The sequence below is a fragment of the Catharus ustulatus genome, chromosome 17 (genome assembly GCF_009819885.2).
Source record: "Catharus ustulatus isolate bCatUst1 chromosome 17, bCatUst1.pri.v2, whole genome shotgun sequence".
In the NCBI taxonomy this organism is placed as follows: Eukaryota; Metazoa; Chordata; class Aves; order Passeriformes; family Turdidae; genus Catharus; species Catharus ustulatus.
The window spans coordinates 2,905,488-2,930,224 of NC_046237.1; the positions used below are offsets into that span (position 1 = coordinate 2,905,488).

General features: G+C 45.7%; 1 protein-coding gene across 1 annotated transcript in view; it reads right to left on the minus strand.

Moving 5' to 3' along the window:
- BMP7 (bone morphogenetic protein 7) overlaps nt 1-22,767 on the minus strand; it is a 41,565-nt gene extending 18,798 nt beyond the window's left edge. The window contains exon 1 of the mRNA XM_033075159.1: nt 22,254-22,767. Within this exon, the coding sequence (XP_032931050.1) occupies nt 22,254-22,767 (514 nt within the window). The remainder of the gene's footprint in view (nt 1-22,253) is intronic.
- Between the last annotated feature and the right edge of the window lie 1,970 nt (nt 22,768-24,737).

Sequence of the window (24,737 nt, forward strand, 5' to 3'; positions counted from 1 at the left end):
GCTGAGGCTTGAACCAGGGACTTCCTATATGGACAGTCCTGTCGTCTGTCCACTTGACCTCTCTGCAGCTTGACTGCACAATTCAAGTAGTTAGCTCTGAGATTTCCTTGGCAAAGAATGTGTGTCTTTCTACAGGCCTGATTTTCTTCTGGCAGCAGCAAATCCATTGTGTAAATCCATTGACTTAAAGGGAATTACTCCTGAAAAAGAGGAGTTCCAAGCCCGGCTCTGGGAAGTGCTGTTTAAATTTACAGCTCTGCGTGGTACAAACACAGATCAGCGCTGGCCAGGGTGTCCCCATGGCAGGGACAGAGCTGGGGAGGCTCTGGCAGCAGGGCTGTGTCCAGGAAAGCTCTGCTGGCCGAGGCTCAGCGCTGGCCATGGACTCTTCCTCCTCTCTCACATCCCTTCTGTGAGGAGTCCAGTTTGCCACTGTGTGATTGCTGCTCAGGGAAATGCTTCAGAGCTCTTACTCATAGCTGGGATTCATCTTAGAGGAGTTTTTTAGGTATGAAACCTCTAAACTTTCCAAGACAAAGGTGATTAAGTTTAGCAAATGGTTTTATATGTTGAGCAGTCTCTGTCGCACCTCTACTGAAACATCTCAGGGACAACATTTAGTGTCTCATACCCTGATGTGGAGGAATATTGTGAATATTCACCAGTGTTTGTAAAAGACTTGGCAGGCTACAACTGCCCTGGACGTGCTAGCAACACTATAAAACGTGCCTCAATCCCTTTCCTCCAAAGTACTCCTAATAGAATAAGATATAAAGAGAATAATTTCAGTTTTAAAGGAATTTATCCGCACCTAAACTAAAAGGGAATGAAAAAATACTTTAATATGGCATCAGTCCTTTAACCACAAATGTAGAAGAATGAATATAATGCTGGGTGGGTTCAGCTGCAGCTGTTAGCAGCAGGATGTACAAATGTGATTTGTACAAAGACATGGGAAGGCTGAATTTCCAGAGGAAGGTGGGTGCAGTTTTTCAGTGTGTGTGTGTGATGACAACTACATCAACCAACACTGGCCTTTAGCTGCACTTTATACACAAGGTCTGACAACAAGCACATGACAATGAAACTTTTTGGGGTGCTGCTAAAGTTCACAGCAGCAATTCCCACTGCTGAGCCCTAGAAAAAATGTGTCGTGTTAGTATGAAAAATTAACGGCCAGGGTCATAAAATAAAGAGCCCCAAAGTTTGAACTTTCCCATGCTTTGCAGATGTTTGGATATAGGGTTTTGGCCTGAGCCATCTTTAGTGTTAAAGCAAACATTCCTGTGGCTATAGTCATTAAGATCATGAAAATATGTGGATATGTAACTGAAGAAAGAATCCCAAGAAACCCTTCAACTCAGTGTTTATTGTTTTTCCCCTTTTTCTTTGCACTCTGGACCTATCTGCTGACCCAGAAGTAACAAATCCTTTCAGAACTAATTTATGAGAAACACTGACCCTGAATCAACATCTGTTAGATGACTGCAGTAAATCTTATTACATAATTAAACACCAAAATCTATGTTAAAATAACGTCAAGGGTCTGACTCCAACTCATAAAAGCAAGACTCTTCATTATGAAGGCTGAAATCCTATCCCTAAGTCATGCTGCTGTGTGCTGGTATTTGGGAACATATGGTACAGTAGATCTGATCAAGCACTTTTTGCAGAGCCCTGTAATACCTTAAGCACAACAGCACGGGGTGAGCAGGGGAGCATTCAAGGAGCCTGAGTTTCCTGGGTTTGATGGGTGTTAGACCTTTGACAATGCTGCATCTGGGTCATTTCCACTTAATTACCTGAGGAGCTGGAAGGGGGAGAGGGGGGAGAGCTTAAAAAAAAAGGGCAGGGGGGAATAATGGTATTTTAAATGTTCGCTGAAACTGGAGAATTGCTGCAGCTCTTTGGATGTGACTGTAGTTTATTCATTAGATTTATAAAATCCATGATCCCTATTGCCACAATGACCATAAGAACCTTTTGGTCATTCTTGAAGGACTTAGTCTCAGCTGGGTTTTAGCCATTAATGTTAAATTAATGTTAAATGCTCCCTTTAAAGACATCAAGCATTTTGAATATTTGCTGGATATGCTTCATAGCCCTTCTGCCCACAGAACTTCAACTCATCTCTGTCCCAGGCTCATAGTTCTCACAAATCTACTACCCAAAGGCTTTGGTGAATGGTTTTAGCCCAGATGCTAATTTCAAACATTGGAAATTCCAGCTCACAATTCAAATGCCTTGGCAAGGCAGCTGCTTGGAGAGGAAGCCAAAGCTCTGGATGTGCAATCAAAGGTTGTAAAATAGGAAAAGGAAGAACACCCTTGAAAAATAACTCTGCTGTGAAACAGGCTGTGTGCCTCAACTGTGGGAAAACAGTGCATTTCCTCTCCTTACAAAACAATCCCAAGTCACTCGCAGGTGATGCACGTGTCAACAGGAGCCTCTCCTCATTCTGAGAAGCAGTGTTGCATTTTGGGGGCACAACCACTGCAGAAAAATTCTAATTTAACACAGGGCTCAGAATTTGCTGGTGTAAAGTAACCTTTGGCATGGTGAGTGTGGCAGTTAACTGGAGGACGGTGGATGAGGATCATCAGACACTCCCTCTGGCACAGTCCTTGGGAAAGGTGCAGAGCTGGGAGCTGTGGGATGGAGGAGGACACCAGCGTGAGAAAACAAGCAGGACACCAAAAATCGTGGGGGGACAATTAAGGTGATGCAGCCAAAACAAGGAATATCTCAGGCTGGTGGTTATCAGTGACTCAGCCACACCTGTCTCAAATATGCAAGTCAGATCTGCACCTTTGAAAGCCTGGCCCTGCAATCAGCAGGATCTGAGGCTGCTCTATCAGATACAGAGAGGGCTCCCAGCTCTCTCAAGTCCTTTGTCTCTCCAAGCCTCTGTTGTGGCCTGCTGGTGATGCAAGAGGGGGCAGGACACGGTTGTGCAACTGGCAGGGATGGTTAAAAGAAAACAGGATGGATCCATGTGCTCAGGTGTGAAGTAGCCAGGTATCAGATCCAAAAATATGGGAAAGCTGGGGATGAAATGTCAACAAATACTGGCTGCTTGTTCTGACGTGTGCTGGAGATACAGAACTCAAAAACATTAGCAGGCAGGGATGGAAAAGTGTGGCTGTTGATATTTAGAACTTGGAGCAATGCAGGTAAAGCCAGTACCAAAAATATAATGCTGGACACAAAACCTTGTGGTCCGGATTTAGCACCCCAGGTGCCCAAATTTCCAAAGCAAAAAGCTGGAAACTTAAACTGATCCCACCTTTGGCCATTTTCACAGCAAAATATGTTGAGATTAGAAACAAGCACCCCAGCTGTTTGCAGCTCCTTTGTAAATCCTTGCTGGCAAGAGCAAAGGCAGCCTGAGCTAAATCTGCCAGCCCTGGCTGGGGCTCTGTTGGTGTCAGGGATTGCTGGTGGCAAAATCTGACACAGGACAGCGAGGACTCTGCTGAGGCACAGCTTGCACTGTTGTTAGCAAGATTGTTTTTTTCCCCAAGAATGACTGTGCTAAAAAGTAATTATTACCGAAGCATTAAAGAGGTTATCTAAATGCCAGGGAAGTCAACAGAAATATTTTCATTAATTTCAATGGATTTCATGGGAGGTCAATCTCCCTGGTTAGGTGTTTTTACTCTCTTGTTTTCTGAAGATGCAAAAAAATGCTTTTCAGAAAGAAATTCAACATCAGATGAATAGACTCTGTTCTCAGGTCGCCAAACCAGGAAACCTTTGGTAATTCCACTCCTCTCCCTCCCTTGGCACATTTGGGTGATGCACTTAGAATATACTTTGAATATATAAACAAGTAAAAACTTAAATTTTCTTGTTCACGCTTTCACCTGATAATATGTTAATTGTTTTTATAAGGCACTTTGAGAGCAGTTGTCTCATTTATTGCAGTGCTTAGAACAATTAGAGCTACTTGTTTCTCATTTACAATGGAAAAAGGCAGCAGAAGGAATGTGCAGTAGGGTGTCTGTAACTTCTTCACTCCCAAAAAAGGCCAGAAGGGATTTCTAAAGGGCTTTAATCTCAAATAGATTAAAGGTCCTGAATTCCTGAGACTGAAAGATAAGTCAAAGGAAAATAGATTCCAAAAGACAACACCCCCTGCCTCAGCCTCTCAGCCAGGCTGCTGCTGAGCCATCAGCACTTGCCTGAGAAACCCCTCAGAGATTTGGATGCCAAAAAAATCTGCCCCACTCTGGCATTAAGCTCTAACAGGTTCTCAGAGTCTACCTGTGTGGTGAGTTTAGAGAGTAGGAAAGTATTTATCTGCTTTTTCTCCAACGGCTGCAAGCTACAGAAAATGGGCACTGCCTCTCCAGAGGGGGCAAGGATTGTCCTGAGATCAGGGGATGGATCTCAGCCTCAGTGCTTCCATCAGACACCAAACTCTGACTGACACATGTGCACCCAGCAGTGCAAAATCTCATTTTAATTTTCTGAGAATTCACCTTTATTTCTGTCCATCATCACCCCCTGAAGTGGAAGCCAAAGCTTCAGGAGCTCTGTTGCATCACTTCAGTGCAGAGATCCCCAAAATCCCTGGCACCAGCTCCACCTGGCCCCACCAGCCCTGTCTTCACTGCTGCACTCCCCTCTCCTGCCTCGCCCTCCTGTCCCCCTTGGGATGTGTATTCAACTGCAAAAACCGATTTTTCCTTCCCCAGAGGAGCTCTGGGTGGATGCTGTGCTCTCCCAGCTCCCAGGGCAGCGTGGCAGGAGCAGCAGGGACCTCCCAGCAGGGCAGGAGAGAGGCCAGGGCCACCCCTTGGGCTGTAAATTTTCGGGATGCCAAACCCCAGACCTCTTGATGGGCTTCTAATTAGCAGGCATTAAAAGCTCCCTCTATAAATCGCGCTTCTTTGTCTCTAAATTGGTGGATAAAACCATGGCACTTATGAAATATAGGCCTTTTCTCCTTATGTTGCTGAGGTTCAAGAAGGAGGAAAGCAATTAGGGGGAGGATCCAGTGGTCTGTGCAGCTGAAAGAGCCTACTGGGCTCAGCAGGATGCCTGATTGAGCAAGAAATGTGAGGTCAGTCCTTATATTTTTCTGAGGAGAAGGGGGACTATAATAAAGATTATTGCAATAATGTCATGCCAGGCCACAGCCTGCAAAGGCACATGTTTCCCTCCTCAGTGTGCTTGACAGCAAGAGTTACAGGAAATTTATAATGGCAAGAATTTGGGAATGCAAAGTTCTGTGATTGGTTTTCATTTGTTTCATTCTCTCGGCTTCATGATTTACATGCTGCAGCTAAAGCAGCAGTTACAGAAATATTTGAAGAAATAGCTGAAGAATATAAATTGGGAGTTCTATAAATGGAGTAGAGCAAATGTCCTGGGGTGTGTGATGGGATATATATATTTTTTTTTTTTTAAAGAGTGATAAAAACAGTATTTGGAGGACTTCTTACATGGAATATTTGCTCTCCAAGTCATCTAGAAGCTAGTGCAGGTTTTTGGAGAAACCTAAGGAAAAACAAATACAGCCTACATTTTGATCTGTGAGATAAGCTTACTAGAAAAATAACCTGTGGTTTTTCTATAACTCATTAAAGCATCCCATCACCGGGGATTGCTGCCATCCTGCCACTTCCAAACACATAGCCTGTCCTTGAGGCACAGGCTCAGCACCCCCAGGTATCTGGGGGGCTCTGGGCTCATCTGCCCAAGCCCTGCCTGATGTCCTTGTCCCCAAGTGCCCTTTGCTGAAGGGGTTGCTCTGAGCCAAGGCAGAGCTCAGCAGAAGGGAACCTGCCCCCAGCTGCTCCCTGCTCATGGACCCATTTTACAGCCAGGTGGAGGGAGGAGAAGGTGATAAAACTGTTTCTTGCATGGTAAATTCAGTGTGTGCCAGGGCAAAGTCCTGCCCCATCCATGGGTGGAGAGCAGGGCTAATGCACTAATTTCAAAGATGAAAACCAGGCTCCATAAATCCTGATTCCCAAACCCAGAGGTTGGAAATTCTTCAGTGCTCACTCTGCAAAGTGATCTGGGCTAAGCATTTTTGCTTCGAAAGGGGAAAAAAAAAACCCTCTGGAGTTAATATTCTCCCTTTAGCCATCACTTCATTTTTTCAGCTTTCAGCATGGAGCTGGTATTGCCAGCAAGACCACCTAGCCACAAACCCAGCAGGGAGCTTCCAAAATTCTTCTAAACACTGACTCCTTGTTATAAATTGAAAAGTGGTAATAGCAACAGTGCATATCACATCTGTGCCAGGCTTCAGCCTGGGAAGCAGCAGCCTCCCTGCTGCAGAGCACAACTTGGAAAGATCCTTTCAGTCCACACATGTATCAGCATTAGCCATTTCTTTGTCAACAAATCCCTTAATACGTAGCCTTTCTATCATGTACAGATGTCCAAAAAATAATGGAATACTGTACTACAAGATTAAACACTTTAATGTCAGCATATGTGTTGCATGACTCTGAACAATGGTATCATTGTGCGTGTGCAAACAGCCGGGCGAGGGAAGATGGGTTTAATTATCTCCCAAACAGCAGCAAGCTCTTCCTGACTAAGTCAAACTCCAGCTAGCAAGGGCTGCTCAGGACAGAAATTGGTGTTTCTGCCTTCCTGGTGTTGCTGGATTGGGGTTCTCCCGGTGCTGGGGTTGGTGTTGTGCCCACGCTCTGGAGCGCAGTGCAGGAGCCACCTGCTCCCCCAGGAGCCACATCCCAGCTTGGAATGTGTGTGGGGACCAGAGGATGCTGTGAGTCACCACATCCTCCCGCCCCATGTGTCACCCAGGAGCCTTTTAAGTCAAAATTCCCAAGTATGGTAGATGGCAAAGGAGGAAATTGGGAAGGAAAGGACGGAGAGAATTGTGCGTGCTGCAGTCTGAATTCAGAGCCATTCCCTGCTGGGATTTCTCTGCAGACACTCTAAGGCAATGCTGGATGGTAAAACCATTTCTTTTTAAAGAACATCCATGAGGTATCTGGGCAGGTTATGCACAGGTAATCCATTTTCCTTCCCTAGTGTGCCCTGATGGGTGCCCGCTTAGGCTGTGGTTTCTCTGCTGAAAGCAGAGCCAGAGCAGATGAAAGGTATTGTGAAAAATTTACACGTGGGACTGCTCTGCGAACACAAAACTCTCCTAATAGTAAACAGACCAACAGTGGTGTGACTCCTGGTGCTGCTTGCTGTGTCTGCATGTGTATCTGGGGAAAGCAAAGTTAAATAAGCAGGGAAGAGTTGTGTTTCTGCAGAATACCTTATTCACAGCCCTGTCACGTGAAACACAGCAGCACATGGAGCTGCAATCCATCTGCAGCTGCTGTAACACACTGAGCATTGCTGTGGGATTTCAGTGGTGTGAGGGAATGGAGAATTAGGGAGGGGTGACAGGGAAAAGAAAAAAAATGGGAGTTCATGAAGTTATTCCTTTTGACAGACTCCCTCTATTTCTACCTTCATCCTGCTGGAATCCACTATAAGGAAATCTCCTGCAGGGCCTCCCTGTCCAGGCTCTCAGATCTTGTTCCTCCTTCCACAGCAAAGGGGACAGTGCTGAGCTGGGGATTCACCCCAGCAGCTCTCCCACTCCCAAACCCTGGGGGTGGCTGTTTTACAGAGAGGCAGGCTGTGACTGTGCTGGTGCTGTGAATTGTGGCTGCTCCTGTGTCCTCCCAGCTGGCCAGTGCTGTGGCCATCACAGATGTCTCAAGCTCTCCTGCTGGCACTGGGAGCAGGGTTCATGTAGCCAAGGCTGGTGTTTACCCCTGCCAGAGCAGGGCTGTTGTGTCTGGGTGTACCTGGGAGCTGGGAAGCTCCTGGGCAGCAGCTCCAGGGGCTCCTGCAGGGACTGTGGGTGCTCAGGGCAAGCTGATTGATGCACAGCACCCAGCTCTGCTCCACACCCTGCTCTAGAAATGTCCCTGCAGCCAAACCCAGCAGTGAGCCAAATGACAGGCAGAAGCTCATCACTGCTCCTGCTTTCTTTCTGTGCACAGGGTGGAATGCCAGAGAGCAGAGGCACGCTGCTGTCTGACACATCCCCCAGATCCTCTGGGCGCAGCTGTGCGAGGATGTGGAGATGCAGGAGCACATTCTTCTTTTCCCCTTTGAGCTACAGCACACTGCTCAGGGCTCTCTGTGACTCAGGGGACAGCCAGGCTCCTTCCCTGAGGCTGTGGAATCAGGGAGCTGCATCTGGCCAGCCCAACTTCCCAGGAAAGCTGTGCCAGCCCAGGTGTGAATTGAGAGTCACACATTCTGCCAGGGCATCCAGGGGTCACAGAGATAGTGGCAGCCAGGGGAGGAATTGTGATGAGGATCAGGTTGAGGTGGCAGCCACAGCACAGAAAAGGGCAGGTCTGGAGGAGGGGAAAGCAGGAGGGTGATGAGTGTCTCAAGGGGGGAGAGGTTGCTGAGCACAAAGAGGGAGAAAAGTTAAGTGGCAGTAATTTTTTTTTTTGAGAAAAATAATCCCCCAGTCCAGACACTCGACAAATGGGGCCCAAGGTGCTTCCTGCAACCTGCTCTGAGACTGAGCAGGTCTCAAAATATCACTGATGCAAAAACCAGCAGCCTGCCCTGACTGCTTGTGCACACAGCACTGAGCAAATGGAAACATCCCCAGGCCCAGGGAAGGGGAGACAAGAGGCTGAGCAGATCTGGTCAGAAATAATGAGTATTCAGCCAGGGGAGATAAGAGACAGTGTGAGAGATTGCTAGAGGCAAACCTAAAATGGGTGAAAAAAGCCCACAAGGAAAGGATTTGCAGGAAGATGGGAGCACAAACACCTCAATCTGCAGCTGGCATGTGCAGAGGACATGCAAATTTAAATCAAATCATGTTATACTAACTCTTCAATGCCATGATTTGATCATGCAGAGATCAAATTTTCCCCTTGCATTCCAGTACCTACACTGGGGCAAAGTAAAGAGTCTTTAAATGTATTTATAAATGAGATACTATTAATAATAAATGGCCTGAGTCAGTAATTTTGGGAAGGTCACTGCCTGAGCATCTCTGATGTGTTTACACAGGACAGACAGAAATGACTAAAGGCACCTCTGGTGTCTGGAGAGGTAGTTCCAAATTTTCCCTCCAGGGCCAAAAGAATTTTATGAAAGTCGTGCTCATCATCTGATGCTTTTAAGCTTATATCTAATTAAATTCTACTACATGACTTTTTTCAAGCTGCTCTCTGTTTTTTATTACTACTGCAGTATCATTATATAGCATAAAGTTACTTAAGACAGCAAAAGATTCAACACTTGGAAAACTGATAGAGAAAGAAGGACTGGATTCTGGACTGGTACAGCTGGTTTAAGGTATTTTAGAAGTAAATGAAATCAAATGAGAATTTATAATCCTTCCTGAGGTCTGGATTCCATCAGACTAAACTCATTAGGCATTAAGGTGCAGGTGCAGCAAAATAAAGGATTGTTCTGCTTTTCTTAATGCCATAGATTCACATCTTGAGTTCAAAATAAAAGTCTTTTTAAAGCACATGTATATATTGTGCATCTACTGGCAACACTTGAAAGAGAAAGCTCAGCTGATGGAATCTTCAAATGCCTCATTTTTGCCAGGGGAATGTGCCCATTTCTGCACCAGCTGTGCTGAGGGACACGAGTGGAGAAGTGAATGGACACTGGCCTCTTAAGGCTTATTCATTTCATTTGCATTAGACTTCCTTTCATCTACTGAACAGCTGCCCAAATAAATGGCATAAATCTAATTAATCCTTTAATTTTGTATTGCCACAACAGCTCCAGCATCCCCCCAAACACTGCAGAGTGTGGGCCTACACCTGCACAGGCTCTGGCAGGAGCAGGGCAGGAGTTCAGGGAATCCAGCCTTTCTTGTGGTTTACTGGGATAAAAGGAAAATTATGAAAAACCAGTTTCCCAGGTTTGAAGCCATACTACTTGCTGGATTTCTCAGCTGAAATCCCAGATTCTGCTGCTGTAGAAAGAGCAGTTTGTGGGATATTACAAAATAAGATATCAGGCACATCAGGCCATCAGATAAGGATCTCAGCCTTTGATTGTGATCAGCAAAATCTCAGCCTGGAATGTACACACTGAGCTGTGCCCCAAGACCAGCTGGGCTTTTGGAGCTTGTGTGAGCACTAACAAACATCTGCAGCTCTGGGCCAGGGAGATTAGGGGACAACAAACTATGGAGGGGAAAGGTCCTGCTGGCCCAGAGGGGAAATCCCTGCAGAGCAGTGCTCTCCTTGCACCCAGGCTGTTACAGCCATTCCTCTCTCTCAGGTGTTCTGCATGTGGGAGGTCCAGTGGTGTTAACACAGTTTATAATTATTAGACAGAAATGAAGTATTTGGAGGGATGTTTTGGAAAATAACCATTAGAAACTTCAGTTGCTGCTCACTGTGGAGTGCCCTTCCTCGTGCAAGTGTGGCTTGGTGACCTAGTTCACATTTTTCTTGGAGATCATCATGTTTCCTCTGTGCTGCCAAGGGAGGTGAGCTCAGGTGGGGCACTGGGTTTGGGACACAGACCTGGAGAGGAGGTCACTGCCTGGAATGACCCTCCCTGCCAGCTCCACACATCCTCTCTCTGCTCCTCAGCCTGTCATGGGGCTCACAGCTTATGCATAGGAAATTTTTGCTTTCTAGGAATATTTGCTGTGCAACACATTTATTTTATTGAGAAATAGGCAGGCGGCTGTTTGTTTTTTATTACCTCTATACAGCCCTGAGAGCTATGAATATTAAAGACCTGTGAGCTGCTGACATCCACATGCACTCCTGTTTGCAGATGTAAAGTGTTAGTGTCTCAGAGTGATGGCAAGTTCGAACTGTTATTTCAGGAATGTCCTCAGGAAGATAAACACGGTGCATTCACATACAGAGCATGTGCGTGTGTCTGTCCCCCTTAAACGTTGGTGGCCCATGCCCCAGGCATAACGGCATCTGAAGGTGAGGCAGAGATTTATTTGCAGTTTAATTCCCACCCACGATCCCTATTATACAAGAGGAATTTTCTTTTGGTACAAGATAAGCCCATCAGTGACATCAGCAGCACCTAGCCCTGCATACCATAGCCCTGCTGAATTCCTGACTCTGAGCCTCTGCTAGGGCTGGGCCATCCAGCCCCTGAGTCAGCCCCTAACAACAGCATTTTCTGTTTTGTTTTGGTTTTTCTGTGTCTTCAAAAGCAATTTTGCAATTGCAGTTCTGGGGTGAAAGATCAGCTGTTGAAATACACCCTGGTGTCCTCGCATGGGTCTGGTGTGAACAGAGAGCAGCTCTCGTCCTGCTGTGTGCAATGGCAAAAACAGCACAGAAATCAGAGTGTGGGGTTTGTGAAAGCATCTCTGGAGGAGCAGGAGCTCAGAGCACTCTTCTCTACCTCCCAGGCACTGCTCACTTGTTGGACTGTAGCTGCCAGCCCAGGGAGGAAAGACTCAGTGTATCAGACTGGCTTATATTTAGGCTGAGATTTTCCTCCCTCCTCTGCAGGATTTTCAGTAAAGCAGCTCTCCTCTCACTAATGAGCAGAGTGACAGTTCCTGTTTGCTGAAGAAATATTTGGGGTTTGCTCGAATGCATTTCTGCATCGTTCTGGATTCTCTCATGTATTTCTGTGTTCCTTGTGTTAGGATTCAATGTAGTGCAGCAGTCAGAGATTTCTGGGGATGTGGACTCTGATATTCTGGTAATTTGATTACAGTGCATGCCATGGATTGCAGGAGCTATTGTATTCAGAGGTCAGAGTTGTGTCCACACCAATGAGAGGAGTTTTACACCACATGTCTGATTTGCTGCTCCTTTTCACCTGTCTCAGGAGACAAATGATTCATCACATAGTGCTGAAATATCTTCATCTTCTGATTTGGGCCAAGATTTAAGAGTGGTTACCCAAAAGTTTCTTTTTGAGCTGAGGAGAAAGATCTGTGATAAATGATTCTTTTCCAGTTCTTCTCTCCTGCAGTTTATTACAAGTATATTTGTGTAATTAAGGGGCCCAGTAGTAATGTTGTTAAAATACAAGTGGGCACATTTATTGTTTCCTCCAAAAGGAAACAACCAGTCTCTAGCAGTTCTGGTTTTTCCCTGCCTCAACTGAACATTTACTGTTTTATGTACCTAGCAGATTGAGGCTAAAGTTACTCCTTTTTTTTTTCCCCCTTTTTATTTCTTTTTGTTAAAAAGAAAAGAAAAAAAACTCCCCTCCATACTCTTAACAATTGCTGGATTTTTTAAGGATATGGTCAGAAAGGGGAACTTAAACTCAGCATGATGTTTATAGTGCCACACAAGCTTCAGGAAAAGTGATGTGCAGTGCTCTTTATTAACATCTAAAAAGTCCCTGCGGGATTATAATGACTGCAGAGTAATAAACAAATAAAAGTAGCAAGATTAAATTGTTCAGAATATTTTTAGTGATGGAAGAAGCAATAAGTTTTAACCTTGGGAACCAAGGGAAGAGCAGCTTGTGGGAAGAACAAATACAATTAGGAATGGATTCCTCTTAGTGATGACTGGTTATCATTCATGGCATTGCAGATAATTGTCTTATGTAAATAAATTGTTAAAATATGGATACAAAAGAACAATACTCAAATGTAAGCACCATAATTTCTAAATTACAGTAATTTTTAATCTTCCATTTAAATGGCAGAGCTGAATTGGCTTTTCCTGGTGGTGCCAAAGGACTCACTGCAGTCAATGGGTGTTCAAGGTACCAACATTGGGAAACACAACCAGCTCCATTCCCAGGAAAAAACCCTTCTCTCCATCAGAATTAAAACTCCCCATTACAGATACTGCATTATTTCATGAGCATTTTTTAGTACTTCTCCCAGAGCTCCTCTGCTCTCTTTTTAAAAGAACAATTGGTAAAGCCCCAGCAGTGCCAAGGCCAGGCAGGATTTGTCCCAGGGGCTGCAGTGCCAGAACCAAAGCCCAGGCTGATTTCCACCCCCCAGGCTGATTTCCAGCCCCCAGGCTGATTTCCACCCCCCAGGCTGATTTCCAGCCCCCAGACTGATTTCCAGCCCCCAGGCTGGGCACAGCTCAGTGCCAGCTCCTGGGCTGGTGTCAGGGCTGGTGACTTCACTGCTGGGGTGGCCTGGGGCCAGGCTGGAGCGGAGGGATGGGGTGACATCAGTGGGGCTGTGCAGAGGTGTGATTCAGCCCAGCATCACTCAGCGCTGGGACAAGCAGAGGAAACTCTGTGCTCATTTGAAAGGCTTGTGCTCAACAGGGAAAACCTTGCAGAGCGATGTTCTGCCTGATTGTCAGCTCACCCCCACCACAGAGCTCCTGCTCGCTTTAATTATTGCTCAGGGGGACGCTGCCTTCCTCTCCCCTCCTTTTCCTTGTGTTGTTTTTTTTTTTTTTTTTTTTTTTAAAGGAAGGTAGCTTTTAAGAGCTTGCCATGAAGATCTAAGTTAAGGGATTTTCTCTACTACAAAGCCTGCATAGTTTCCCAGGCCAGGTGGACCCGATAGCACTGACTGCATGCTGAAAAATCTCATCCCCACCCTTCAGGCACTTTAATTGTAAGCCTTTCCAGATACACTGGATAAACACTGTCAAAATGAACCTGAAAGGGTTGTTGTTGTTGGTTTAGCCCTTAAATAATTATGAGTTTGTCTGTCTAATTACAACATAATCTTGTTTAAACTTGGATGGTTATTTGCAGTATCTCTTAAATGAGGTGGAAGCAGAAACACTGAGGGGGAAAAAAAAAAAAAAAAAATTCACAGTTCTTCCACTTTAAAAGAAGGAAAATAAGAGTTTTTACTAGTGCAAAATTTAATTCAACCTGACAACAAAAGACTCTAACTTGGAAGCTACTGTGGTAGGATAAAGATGATAAAGAATAGTGTGGAACCTCCGAGATGCAACAGAAACTTAATCCCCCACGGACAATATTTTTCAAACCGTTTAGAAATAGTTTAAGGTAATTTATGGGAAGACTTGAGTGACAAAGCACATTACTTGAAGTGCCTTTCCTTCACTAGGCACTTTCTAAATTCTTTCTCTTTCATTTCTTTACTCTCAGGAGACTTTTAAATCCAGTGAAGCAAAACAACACTTTGTTTGTTTGGTATAGCACGGGGCTGGCACAGATGGCAGACACTGCACCTGTTCCAATAAACTGGGGAAAAGGAGAGATAAACCATAGCACTCATTAAGGGGAATCCACTGAAACATGAACAATTTGTATTTTGAATATCTTCCAGGAATAAAAGGAGAAATACATAAACAGACTTTGTTTTTAGCATTATCAGTTTAAAATAAACTCTGTTTAAAGGGAACTTCATATTTGGTTTATGTACAAAGGCAGACATACCACTAAAGAAACTGTGATAATGCTTGATTTTCTTTAAGAAAGGCAAAGATTTTATCAAGCTGCTCTTATTCTTCTAAAGAAAAATTACCTGTTGGCAGTTTAACCAGAATCAGTTAATTCCCCTGTTCCTTAGTTGTGGCAGCTTTTTTTGCTTTTGCATTTTCTCATGTTGAGTAATGTCACATTCTTGCAGTCTAGCTCAGAATGATCAGAGCAACAACATAAACTAAAGTCCACCTGCTCATCTATTAATAAATAACTAAAATTATTGGGGGGAATTGTTTAGATCGTTAACAACAAAGTTCCCTGCAAAACAACTTTTTTCTAGGCACAGGAATATGCTATATAATATCTGAGAGATTATTTAAAAATCCTAAATGAGTAGAAACATTAAGTAACAGCTCCTCAAAGGATAAACTTCTTCAAACATTTCCCTTGATCATCAGAGCTCGTGCTGTTCAACATGCCATACATCTCCCTCAATTTCTCTCTCTCACACACTCAGCATTAAATACAAAATGTCATGAAAATTCCTAAGTATCATTTAATGTTGGCAGCCCTGCACTGTAAAGCCATTTATATAAAACTGTGGCTGGCAGCTCTCACTCTTCCATGGGAACAAATTAACATTGGCATTCCAAACACAGGAAAGTAAGGAAATTAGAAACACAGTTTATATTTGGCCAGTGCTTTGAAATACTGTACCATGCTACTGATGTCAATTAATGAAAAGCAGAATTTTGTGGAGAGGGTCTGGTTTTGAAACACATTAACACACGTTAAACATGTTTGCACAGGAACTGGATTGTAAGCATCTTGGTTCCAAAACAATAAAGCAATTACACTCAAACTTGTAGTCTCCAAGTTGCCATTAATTCAATCCACTCAGTCTGGATCTCTGCAGGATTTTCACCGACTCTGAGATGTAGATGACACAAATGTTTAAAAGAAAGGGTAAGGCACAGTGTGGTGGGGATTACACCCCATAATGTGTTACCTTCTCTGTTACCTGCTGGAAATCAGCTATATTTATGTATAAATAATGGAATTGTAGAACATACACCCAAATAAAGGGGGGGGCTCAGCAAACTTTGTTGTCCTCATCAATAAAACAAAGATTTCCAAAGGGGCTTCTTGAATTAGAATCAATTCAATCTTTGCTACCTGCAACCTTTTGTGCAGCAAAGATTTTTACTGACAAAATCTTCAACACCAAAAACATCTAGATGGCAGTTTATCTCCTGGCACAATTCCACCAGTTTCAGTGGAATTACTCCAGCACGGAATTTGGCCCCGCAGCCTTTACAAGGCGCTGTTTATTTGTACTATGATTCAGATATTTTGATACCAGGAGTCTTTCAGCACTGAAGTTTCTCCATATGAAATATGTCTTGTATTAAGAAATATCAGTTTCACATTTTTGCCAAACATTATTTGCTGAATTCTGTTTGTTGCAAGGATGGGAATTCAGCTGTAGTTCAACAACATGGAACAGGCTAATAATGATAAGCAGTGACTAATAGGAGCTGGTTCATGTTTTGATTGTTTGCAGCAAAGGCAACTTCCCTCAGAAACAATTTCAAGATTGGGAGAGAAAACTCTCTGAAGCTCTAGCAGAAACTACTGCATGCTCATTATTTCAACACAGGGGCATTTCTTTGGCCCAATTCTGCTCTCAGTGGTGCTCGTGTAAATCAAGAGGGAGTTTATGGGAATTACTTTGGACGTAGAGTTGTATAAATGAGACCACAGGGCCAGCTTCAGTAGAAATTTGACAATTTACACCAATGAATACCTAGCCAAGAATTTTCTCTTGGGTTTCCATTTTTCCAAACTTAAGCATGTGCAGAACTTTATCCATGTGATTAGTCCTTGTGTGTAGTCTCGTTTATTTTGAACAGTTGAGAAGGAAAAATCTTCATCCTGAAACTAATTTAAACGGCTCTCTCATTTCTTTAGAAGTTTCTTCCATTTAGAGAAGAAATAAGGATATATAAAATAGCATTTTTTATTTATATGTAGTAATGGTATGTATTTTTGATATATATATATATGTAGTTAATTCATAAAAGTACTTTGATGTAGGCCCTAGAGAGGAGGACTGGAAAGGGTTTAAAATATCATGGTCTCCTAATGCTGTATATCAACAGGTAGTCCTTTTATCTGGCATGCTATCAAGATTTGCTTACTTGTGTTCTTGCTCAGAAGACTTCATCCCTCATTGCTTCTTCTCACTGGTATTCACCCAGTTAGGACAATTTAGAGGCATAAAACTAAATGTGTTATCATTTTAACCACAAATTAACAGTTTCCATATAAATATTAGCATTTCCTCACTTGGTTCAAGGATAGCAGCCCTAATGGCACTAACCATATATTTGATTTAAACTAATTAAAAACAGGGGCTCTTGCAATTTAATATATTGATTTTACCAGTGGGACTTAAATCTTTTCTAATAAGTGTACACAGCTGCAGCACTCACCCACCACCACTCTCAGACCTAATCCCTGCATTCCTCCTGACAATAACATGACAGGATCCACACATCCCAGTATTAGCCTTAACCCCAGTGACACTGCCAGAATGTATTAAACTAAAACATCACAGTGTCCTATTTAAAAGGAGCCTGTCAACTGCTCTGACTGGGCTTTAATAGTTATAATCTTTTTTTTTAATTAATGTTTCCAACCACTTGTGTAACCTTCTCTCACACGTCTCTCCCCGCCGACCCGAAAATGTGTTTCAGGCTTATTTCCAGGGAATGTGGTGCCTGGGTTTGTGCTGCCTGTCCAGAGGCCATTAAAGCTCCTTTGCAGGGGGAGTGCTGGGACACACACACACACACTCCCAGTGACACAGGCATGGCACAACGGGGAGCACTGGGAGCACTGGGAGCAGGTCCTGCACGCTCCACTGGTGCCCAGCTCCTGTTACCGGCATCACAAGACCTGGCCATCAAGGCTTGTCTCCTTCAAAGCCCTTCAAGAGCTGTTGTGTTTTGGCTTCTAAACTGCAGCTCACAGAGGGGGATTCACCCCCCCAGGGCAGCCTGTGTGGGAACAGAGGAAAGACCCTGCTCTGGGATAAATCTGCTCTGTGTGAGCCCATGGGGAAAACTTCCAGGTCCTTTTTCCTTGTGTAAGGACATCTGTCCTTGGCTGCTCGTTTCTCTGCTACCAGCACATGGCAGAGGTAAATAATTCCTGTCCTGCTCTGCCATTTTACACCTGGAAATTAGAAAATTAATTGAGTTCTGTACATTCAAAGAATACCTGCTGGTCACTCGCTGCACGGTCGGTGTCCTTCACACCTTTACTGGTGCGAGCTTTCTGCCTCAGCCAGGGTTACACCACCAAGTGCTGCACATATCCACACTGCCCAGAACAATTATGGGATGTACCTGTTCAGGCTTGAGAGCTTTTAACAGCATTAGGTGGAAGGGAGGAAAAAAAAAAAGCGAGGGCTTGGCCTAATGTATGGACAAGCCATGTGATCGGGACCAGGCATCCAGGGCTAACTTTTAATCTGCTTTGTTTCAAGTGGGAAATATGTGAAGATCAAATAAGTTCAAATCCAGGTCAAATATCCTTGAAAATCTTTGATTTATATAAGCAGGAAAATGAGGTTTAAAAGAAGTGATTATGAAAGGGTTACTAAAAACACAGCTGTACGCATACTCTTATATCTGAGGCTCTCCAAAGAAAAACTGTGTGACATCTATATTAACCTTTGGCTGTACACCAATGAAGGCCTGTAGTGAGCTGGAATGCAAGGCAGCCCCTTCCAAATTTTAACACAAGCCAGGTTACAGCTGCAAATGCCTGCAGCCCGTGCTCACTTTATAAAGTATTCCCCGAAGGAAATTTTTTAACTGTTATAGAATCTTTTTCTAATACCCTACAGTGTTAAAGCCTGTTATTAAAGGGCAAAGAGATGGTGCTGTATGCCAAACACTTGTCAACAAAAAGGACAGCCAGATGGTATGAAATAAAAGGAAACTTGGGGGCTCTTCAGCTTCTTGATTTATATTAACAAAAGCCACTTTCAAGTGCTCCTTCCAAGAATGACTAATTCCCCCCCCCTTCCTTTTTGCCAGGATTAAACAATGTTGCTCATTTTATAATCAACCACGAGACAAATTAACAAATTGCGTATCACTTGTGCCGACTCTCTTAAAAATATTCTAAGCAAGTCTGTTTACCAAGGCAAGTTTACCAGCGTAAGGACAACGCAATTATTTTTAGAAGAGAAGGTCCAAGTCATCTAGAGGATGTTTACTCCTTAGTTGCTCTTTATAAACTTGAAATTTACTTGTGCAGAAAATGCTTGGCGTTTTTTCAGTTCCTAAAATGGATCTGTTTGTAAACTGTGCTGGACAGGACCTGAAATTAAATTCCAAATGCTAAAATTGCAGTAATAAATTTTACAAAATTAGCCAGTAATTAACTGGCTAACTTAGTCAGACCAGTGTGGCTAAATTCTCTTTTAATTTACATATAACTTCATTCTTGACACAACTCCATTCCCCATTCATCTTAGCACAGGTGTAAGCTAAGACAAAATGTAGCCTGTAAATTAACTGGTTATAAATCTAAATCTAATTAGTTGTCAGGAATTTACAGTAAGTAAAACTTTGCTTAGTACAAAGCTCCCTAAAAAGGAGCACCTGTATTCTGGTTCCTCCCTACCAATACCCAGCATAAATTCTCTGGAATAAATACACACAGAATCTCCATAGAAATCAATGTGTGTGGGGTTTGTTGCTGGGCTTTTTACTGCTTAGCCCAGTAAATTTTGCAATGTAGTTTTTAAAAAATATTATTCCCTCCAAAGTTGTACAACTAGATGGAGGAAGACTATGAATAAGGCAAAAAAAGTGCTTTTGTAGGAAGCCTGTAATTAACGTTTTTTATTGACTGAAATTTCAAAGTATTATTTCTTTACCTGCTTTTACTTCCTCCATGCTAAAATGAAACTTTATTATGCTGTGACACTTCCTCATTGTGATGGCTCTGGTATAGTAATAAAAGCCTACCTGTGAAATGCAATGCTCACAGAGTATCTCTTACAAAAGTAGGACACAGTTTACTACAGTCTGCATTTAGGAATTCAGCTCTGCTTTAAAAGGGATCATTGTAGAAAGTCTCCAAAAAAATTCAGTTCTACAATAGATCTTCTAATTTTCCCTGAACGTCATAGAAAACTGTACGTCTCAAAGCAGGTGTTGTGTTTGATTATATATGGAGTGAGTGGCTGCTCTAATTCATTAAAACCTCCATAAACAAGCCTGCCTTTGTCCCATAAAGATGAAAGAGCAATGACTATAATGGGATGAAAGGTGTGCACAGCGATGAAGAAAGCTATTATAGATCTGTGTCCTTTTTAAACTCGTCCTGGCATGCACTGTTGACAAGGGAACAAAACAGCACAGATAAACCTCCCAAATGTGCCTTGCTGCTCGTAATTCCACCTGTCCTTAAACTACTGCCTTTTCCTTGTGCTCCTACTGCTCCCTGACCATGCTGACAGCAATGAAATAAAATAATCATTTAGGGTTTTGTATAAAGAACGCTCAGCTGACAACAAACAGGTTGAAATGAATGAATATATCCACTGCAGTCACCAAAGTGCATTGGGATGTTGATTATCGGGGTTATGGCTTATACAGGTGAAATCTGCTCCAAATAAATTCTCACATAGACACAGACATAGCCAAAATGTAACTTATTTCACATTTATGGAAATTCTTTCTTATAACTCTTTCATGAGCTGACAAGGAGCCTCTTCCTCGCACCGGCAGTGTGGGACAGGAGCGCTGCAGTTTCACTGATGATTCAGTAAATTACTGCACCTGAGGAGCAGAGCTAAGCTCCCTCCCATTATGTACTTACATGTTTCATAAGGTTCTTTCCTCTCTCTACCGAAATGGAAAGCGAAGAGTGAATTTCGCTATTGTTATTTCAACATCTTTTGTCTTCTGTTCAGGGCTCTCCTTGCACTCCATGTAGGACCAGAGAACCACAGAGAACAGTGTTAGCAAGGTCACCCTTATCTTTAAAGTCAAATATTTGACTGCCATTGCTACTTTTGACTGCTCAAATATTTGATTTTAAATGTATCATTGCTCATCGGCTGAAGTATCCAGCAGTGACTAGACAAACACTGTAATTCCAAATGGAAAGCACCAGCCCTCCTAGAGCACAGCCCCCAGGCCAGATGTAATTCCCAGCTTCCCACTGGGAAGCTTATGGCAGTTAATAAGGAGGTGCAGCCCATGCAAACTGGAGCTCTCCCACAGCGTCCCGTGGCTCCTTATCATGCAGGAATTGTGCCGGGATGGCTACCGTGTCTAATAATTATTAACGTGTGTCACAGAGCCTTTACAGCTGCTGATCTTTTCAAGTTAGTTAAAGTGCTGGGATTAGAGAGGTGGTGGTTTAGGTGGTGATTTAATCTTTGCTGCCTCTGAAGTTCCAGACAGTGGAAGTGTCCAGAACAGTGACATCCCTAAAGGTGTTAATGGATTTATTGGAGATGGGGGTCTGTAATTCCTAGCAGGTTTTGTGCCAGAGGTGTGCTCCTCTTGCACTTGGCATTTCCCTTTGTTTGGGATAAAGTCTGAGCTGATCTTGTTTTGGAAATACAATTCAGGTTCTGCCTTGAACTTGCAGGCACCCAATCTGTACGTGTGTGGTTTAAGAGCCGCACATGATGAGGTCTAAAAACGGATAGAGCCAGCCAGGTCTATAATTATACATTTAAAATAGAACACGCACCCTGACAATGTTTTACTCAAATCCGGCCAAGTCAGTCCACACGGGTGTGCAATCTACAGCGAGCAAATAGAAATCAGATTGGGCCGTGGCATCCAATTAGAGAGGCCTAGCGAGGCGCACACAAAGCGTGCCAACTCTGCTATCGTTTGCATAAACCCATCCACATGTGCTTGTGAAAAGAGGCGAGTTAGCGGCACAAACTGGGGTCAACAGGAAAAGCTCCAGGAGTAAATAAGGATTTACTGTGGAATCCCTCCCAAGCCATTAGGAGAACATGTGCGAGCAGCTCAGCCCCTCCGGCCGAGGGAGCAGCGCGGCGCTGGGATGCTGCAGGGAACCGTCCCATCCATTCATCCCCACAGCGCTGGGATTCTGCAGGGAACCGTCCCAGCCATCACAAACTATGTTTTACCCTTATTACACATCCATCCATCCCCGCAGCGCTGGGATGCTGCAGGGACCCGTCCCAGCCATCCATCCCCGCAACCGTCCCAGCCATCCATCCATCCCCACAGTGCCGGGATGCTGCAGGGACCCGTCCCAGCCATCCATCCCCACAGGGAACCATCCCAGCCATGCACCCATCCCTGCAGCGCTGGGATGCCGCAGGGAACAGTCCCATCCATCCATCCATCCCCGCAGCGCCGGGGGCTCCGCATCCCGCACGGGCACAGCGCGGCCCCGGGAGCGGTGCGGGACCCGTGTCCGGCTCCTGCCGGGCTCTCCTGCCTTCCTCGGCGCTGTGGGATGTGGAGCAGACCTGCCAATCGTTCTTTTTAACTCCTACCTGCAAATCCCATTTCTGACATGCAGCAGCTATCAAAGGGAGATGACAAAGCCCTCGGTGTGTCGGCGTGTGTGGAGCGTGGGGAGAGCCCGTGCTGTCCAAATGCTGTGATGGGACATCAGAGCCCTCTGCCCGTCGGTGCCACTCAATTTGCCTGGCAAAGCAGTCACCGAGGGCCGCTACCTGCCCTTCCTTACCCAGGTGGGCTGTCACTCACCTGAGCCGCTGGGAAACAGCTCCCAACGGGGCCACCTGTGCCACCAGCCCCCGTCCTGCCGTCGGTGGCCGCGTCCCCGCTCCAGCCTCCCCCCGGCACGGTTCCCTGCCCGCTTGTCCCGGACCCAGCCCCGCCGAGACCGGCACTCACCCAAGTTGACGAAGCTCATGACCATGTCAGCCTCGGTGAGGAAGTTGCTGTCCTGCAGGCTGGCCAGAGGCGGCCCCTGGGTGCTGAAGATGGGCTTGTAGGGGTAAGAGAAGCCCTCGCCGTCCTCGGCGGCGGCCCCCGCCGCCCCCTCCTCCACGGACATAGCATTGTAGAGGTCCAGCATGAACATGGGCGCCGAGTTGTGCTTGCCGTGGAGGTGCGGCCGCGGGCGGTGCGGCAGGCCGAGGATGGAGAGGATCTCCCGCTGCATCTCGCGGCGCTCGGGGCCGCGCAGCCGCCGGTGGATGAAGCTGGAGTGCACCTCGTTGTCCACCGTGAAGTCGGCGAGCACGCAGCGCAGCCAGAGGGCGGGCGCGGCGGCGCCCAGCACCAGCAGCCAGGAGGCGGGCTGCCCTCGCCCCGCCACCGGCATCGCGGCGCGGCGGCGGCGGCTGCGGGGCGGCGCGGGGGGCGCGGGGCTGCCCCGCCGCGGGACGCGCCCCGCCGCCGGCATGCGCGGGGGGCCGGACGGACGGACGGACGGACGGACGGACGGATGGACGGGCGGGCCCGCGCTCAGCCCCCGCGGAGGCGCCGCAGCCCGCTCATGGCCCGAGGAGGCGGCGGCGGCGGCGGGGGCTGATCAGCGGCACCGGGCCATGGACGAGCCCCGGGCGCTTCCCCCGTGCGGCGGCGGAGCGCTGCGGCCGCGTCCCGCACGGAGCCGTGTGAGCGGCGCGGCTCGGCTCGGCTCGGCTCGGCGCGGCTCGGCTCGGCTCGGCTCGGCGCGGCTCCGCTTGGCTTGGCTCCGCTCGGCTCTGCGCGGCTCGGCTTAGCGCGGCTCAGTTCGGCTCGGCTCGGCGCGGCTCGGCTCGGCAGGGAGCGGCGGGAGGGTGTCTCTGGTGGGAGGAGCAGGCACGGCTAAACCCAAGCGCTCTCTCTCGCTCGCCCGCTCCAAACCGCTCGGGAGAGAAAATCCCTGGAACTGCCTCGAGGAGGGACGTCTGCTCAGGTTGCTTTTCAGGATGTTTGTGGAGGCTGCGGGCTCGGCGAGAGGCTGAGCCGGTCCCGAGCGCCTAAATTACCGTGCACGTCATTAAGGAGAAGACACCCAGGGAGGGAGGGCGGTTTATGCACAAGGAAGGGGCCCAAACTCCCACAGACTTTAGAGATGCGAGTGCATCGGCTGTCTGCACAAGCACGCGTACACACTTTTTTCCCCCTGCCTACTCTTTTTTTTTCTTAAAAGAAATACAGATTAGAAGAGACTGTCCGTGACAAAACCGACTCCATTAAATAATTAAAAACGTGATGATTGTATATTCACGTACATAGACACGTAAGTGTGTCTGTGCACAGAGCCCCGGGTCACTTTTTCCAGCTGGCAGTGGGGAGAGTTAATGGAGAAGCATTAGAAATCCGAAGAGGAGATATTCTCTAAGAATGGTAAAACCACGAACATTTACTTGAAACCATCAACCTGTGCACATGGGTGGTTTATGCCATTCTATTACCCTGCACCCTTGCCTTCCCTTTTCCTCCTGCTCCATTTTTGGGATACTGCCTTGAAATGCATTGCCAGCTTGTTAAAACAGTGACTTTGTAAACTCCGTGGGTGCAACATGCACAGTAATGGAGCCCCAGCACCAATTAGCCCAGGTAGATGTCTGCTACAACAGCAATTAATAATAATAATGATTCTATCAGATAACAAATGTAAAGTAATGCTCCCAAATCCTACTTGGAAAGAAGGGGAAGCCAGGATGGTCTATTTGGGTCACGAAATCCAGCCTGAGGTAACCTCAGAAACCATACATATATTCATTAGGTTTATCCTGACATTAATTCCTTGGGCAAAGGAGGGAGAAGAGGACAAAGGAGGTCAGCGTTTTTGGGGGTGTTTTTTGATAGATTGTTAATTTAATATTTTCAGACAAGCAGTATCTGGTAGTATCCAGCACCAGATCCCCCAACTCTTTTGGAAACTATTATTATCACTTATTTTAGTTTTTATGTTTCAAATCTTGGCGTGAACGGCAGGTAGCCAGTCAAAAAAACTTCATGGGAATCATGATGAATGATTTAATGTGTTTGTATGCATGCATGTGCACCTCTTAATAACAGGGAAACTGAGGCATCACATAGAAATGACTCACAGTGCTATTGAAATAGTGGTGGAACCAGCATGGAACCCTCAGCTCAGACCTAACACATGTTTAGGAACAGCTCAAACTCTGGGAGGATGGAGGGGACAGAGGTTGTGGAGCTATACCCACCTTAGCTGACATGAGAGCACTCACTGGTGCTGGTGGGGCTGCTCAAAATTCCCCCCTGGAGCCACCTTGCCAGTGCTCCCCACTGCTGGAAACACCCCAGCAGCTGAATTTGGGCTGCCCAGTTAAGATCAAACTCTCCAGCATCTTTTGTACTTCCCGAGGAGCAGCACTAACCTGCTCCTCACCACGCATATATTTGCCTAAATTT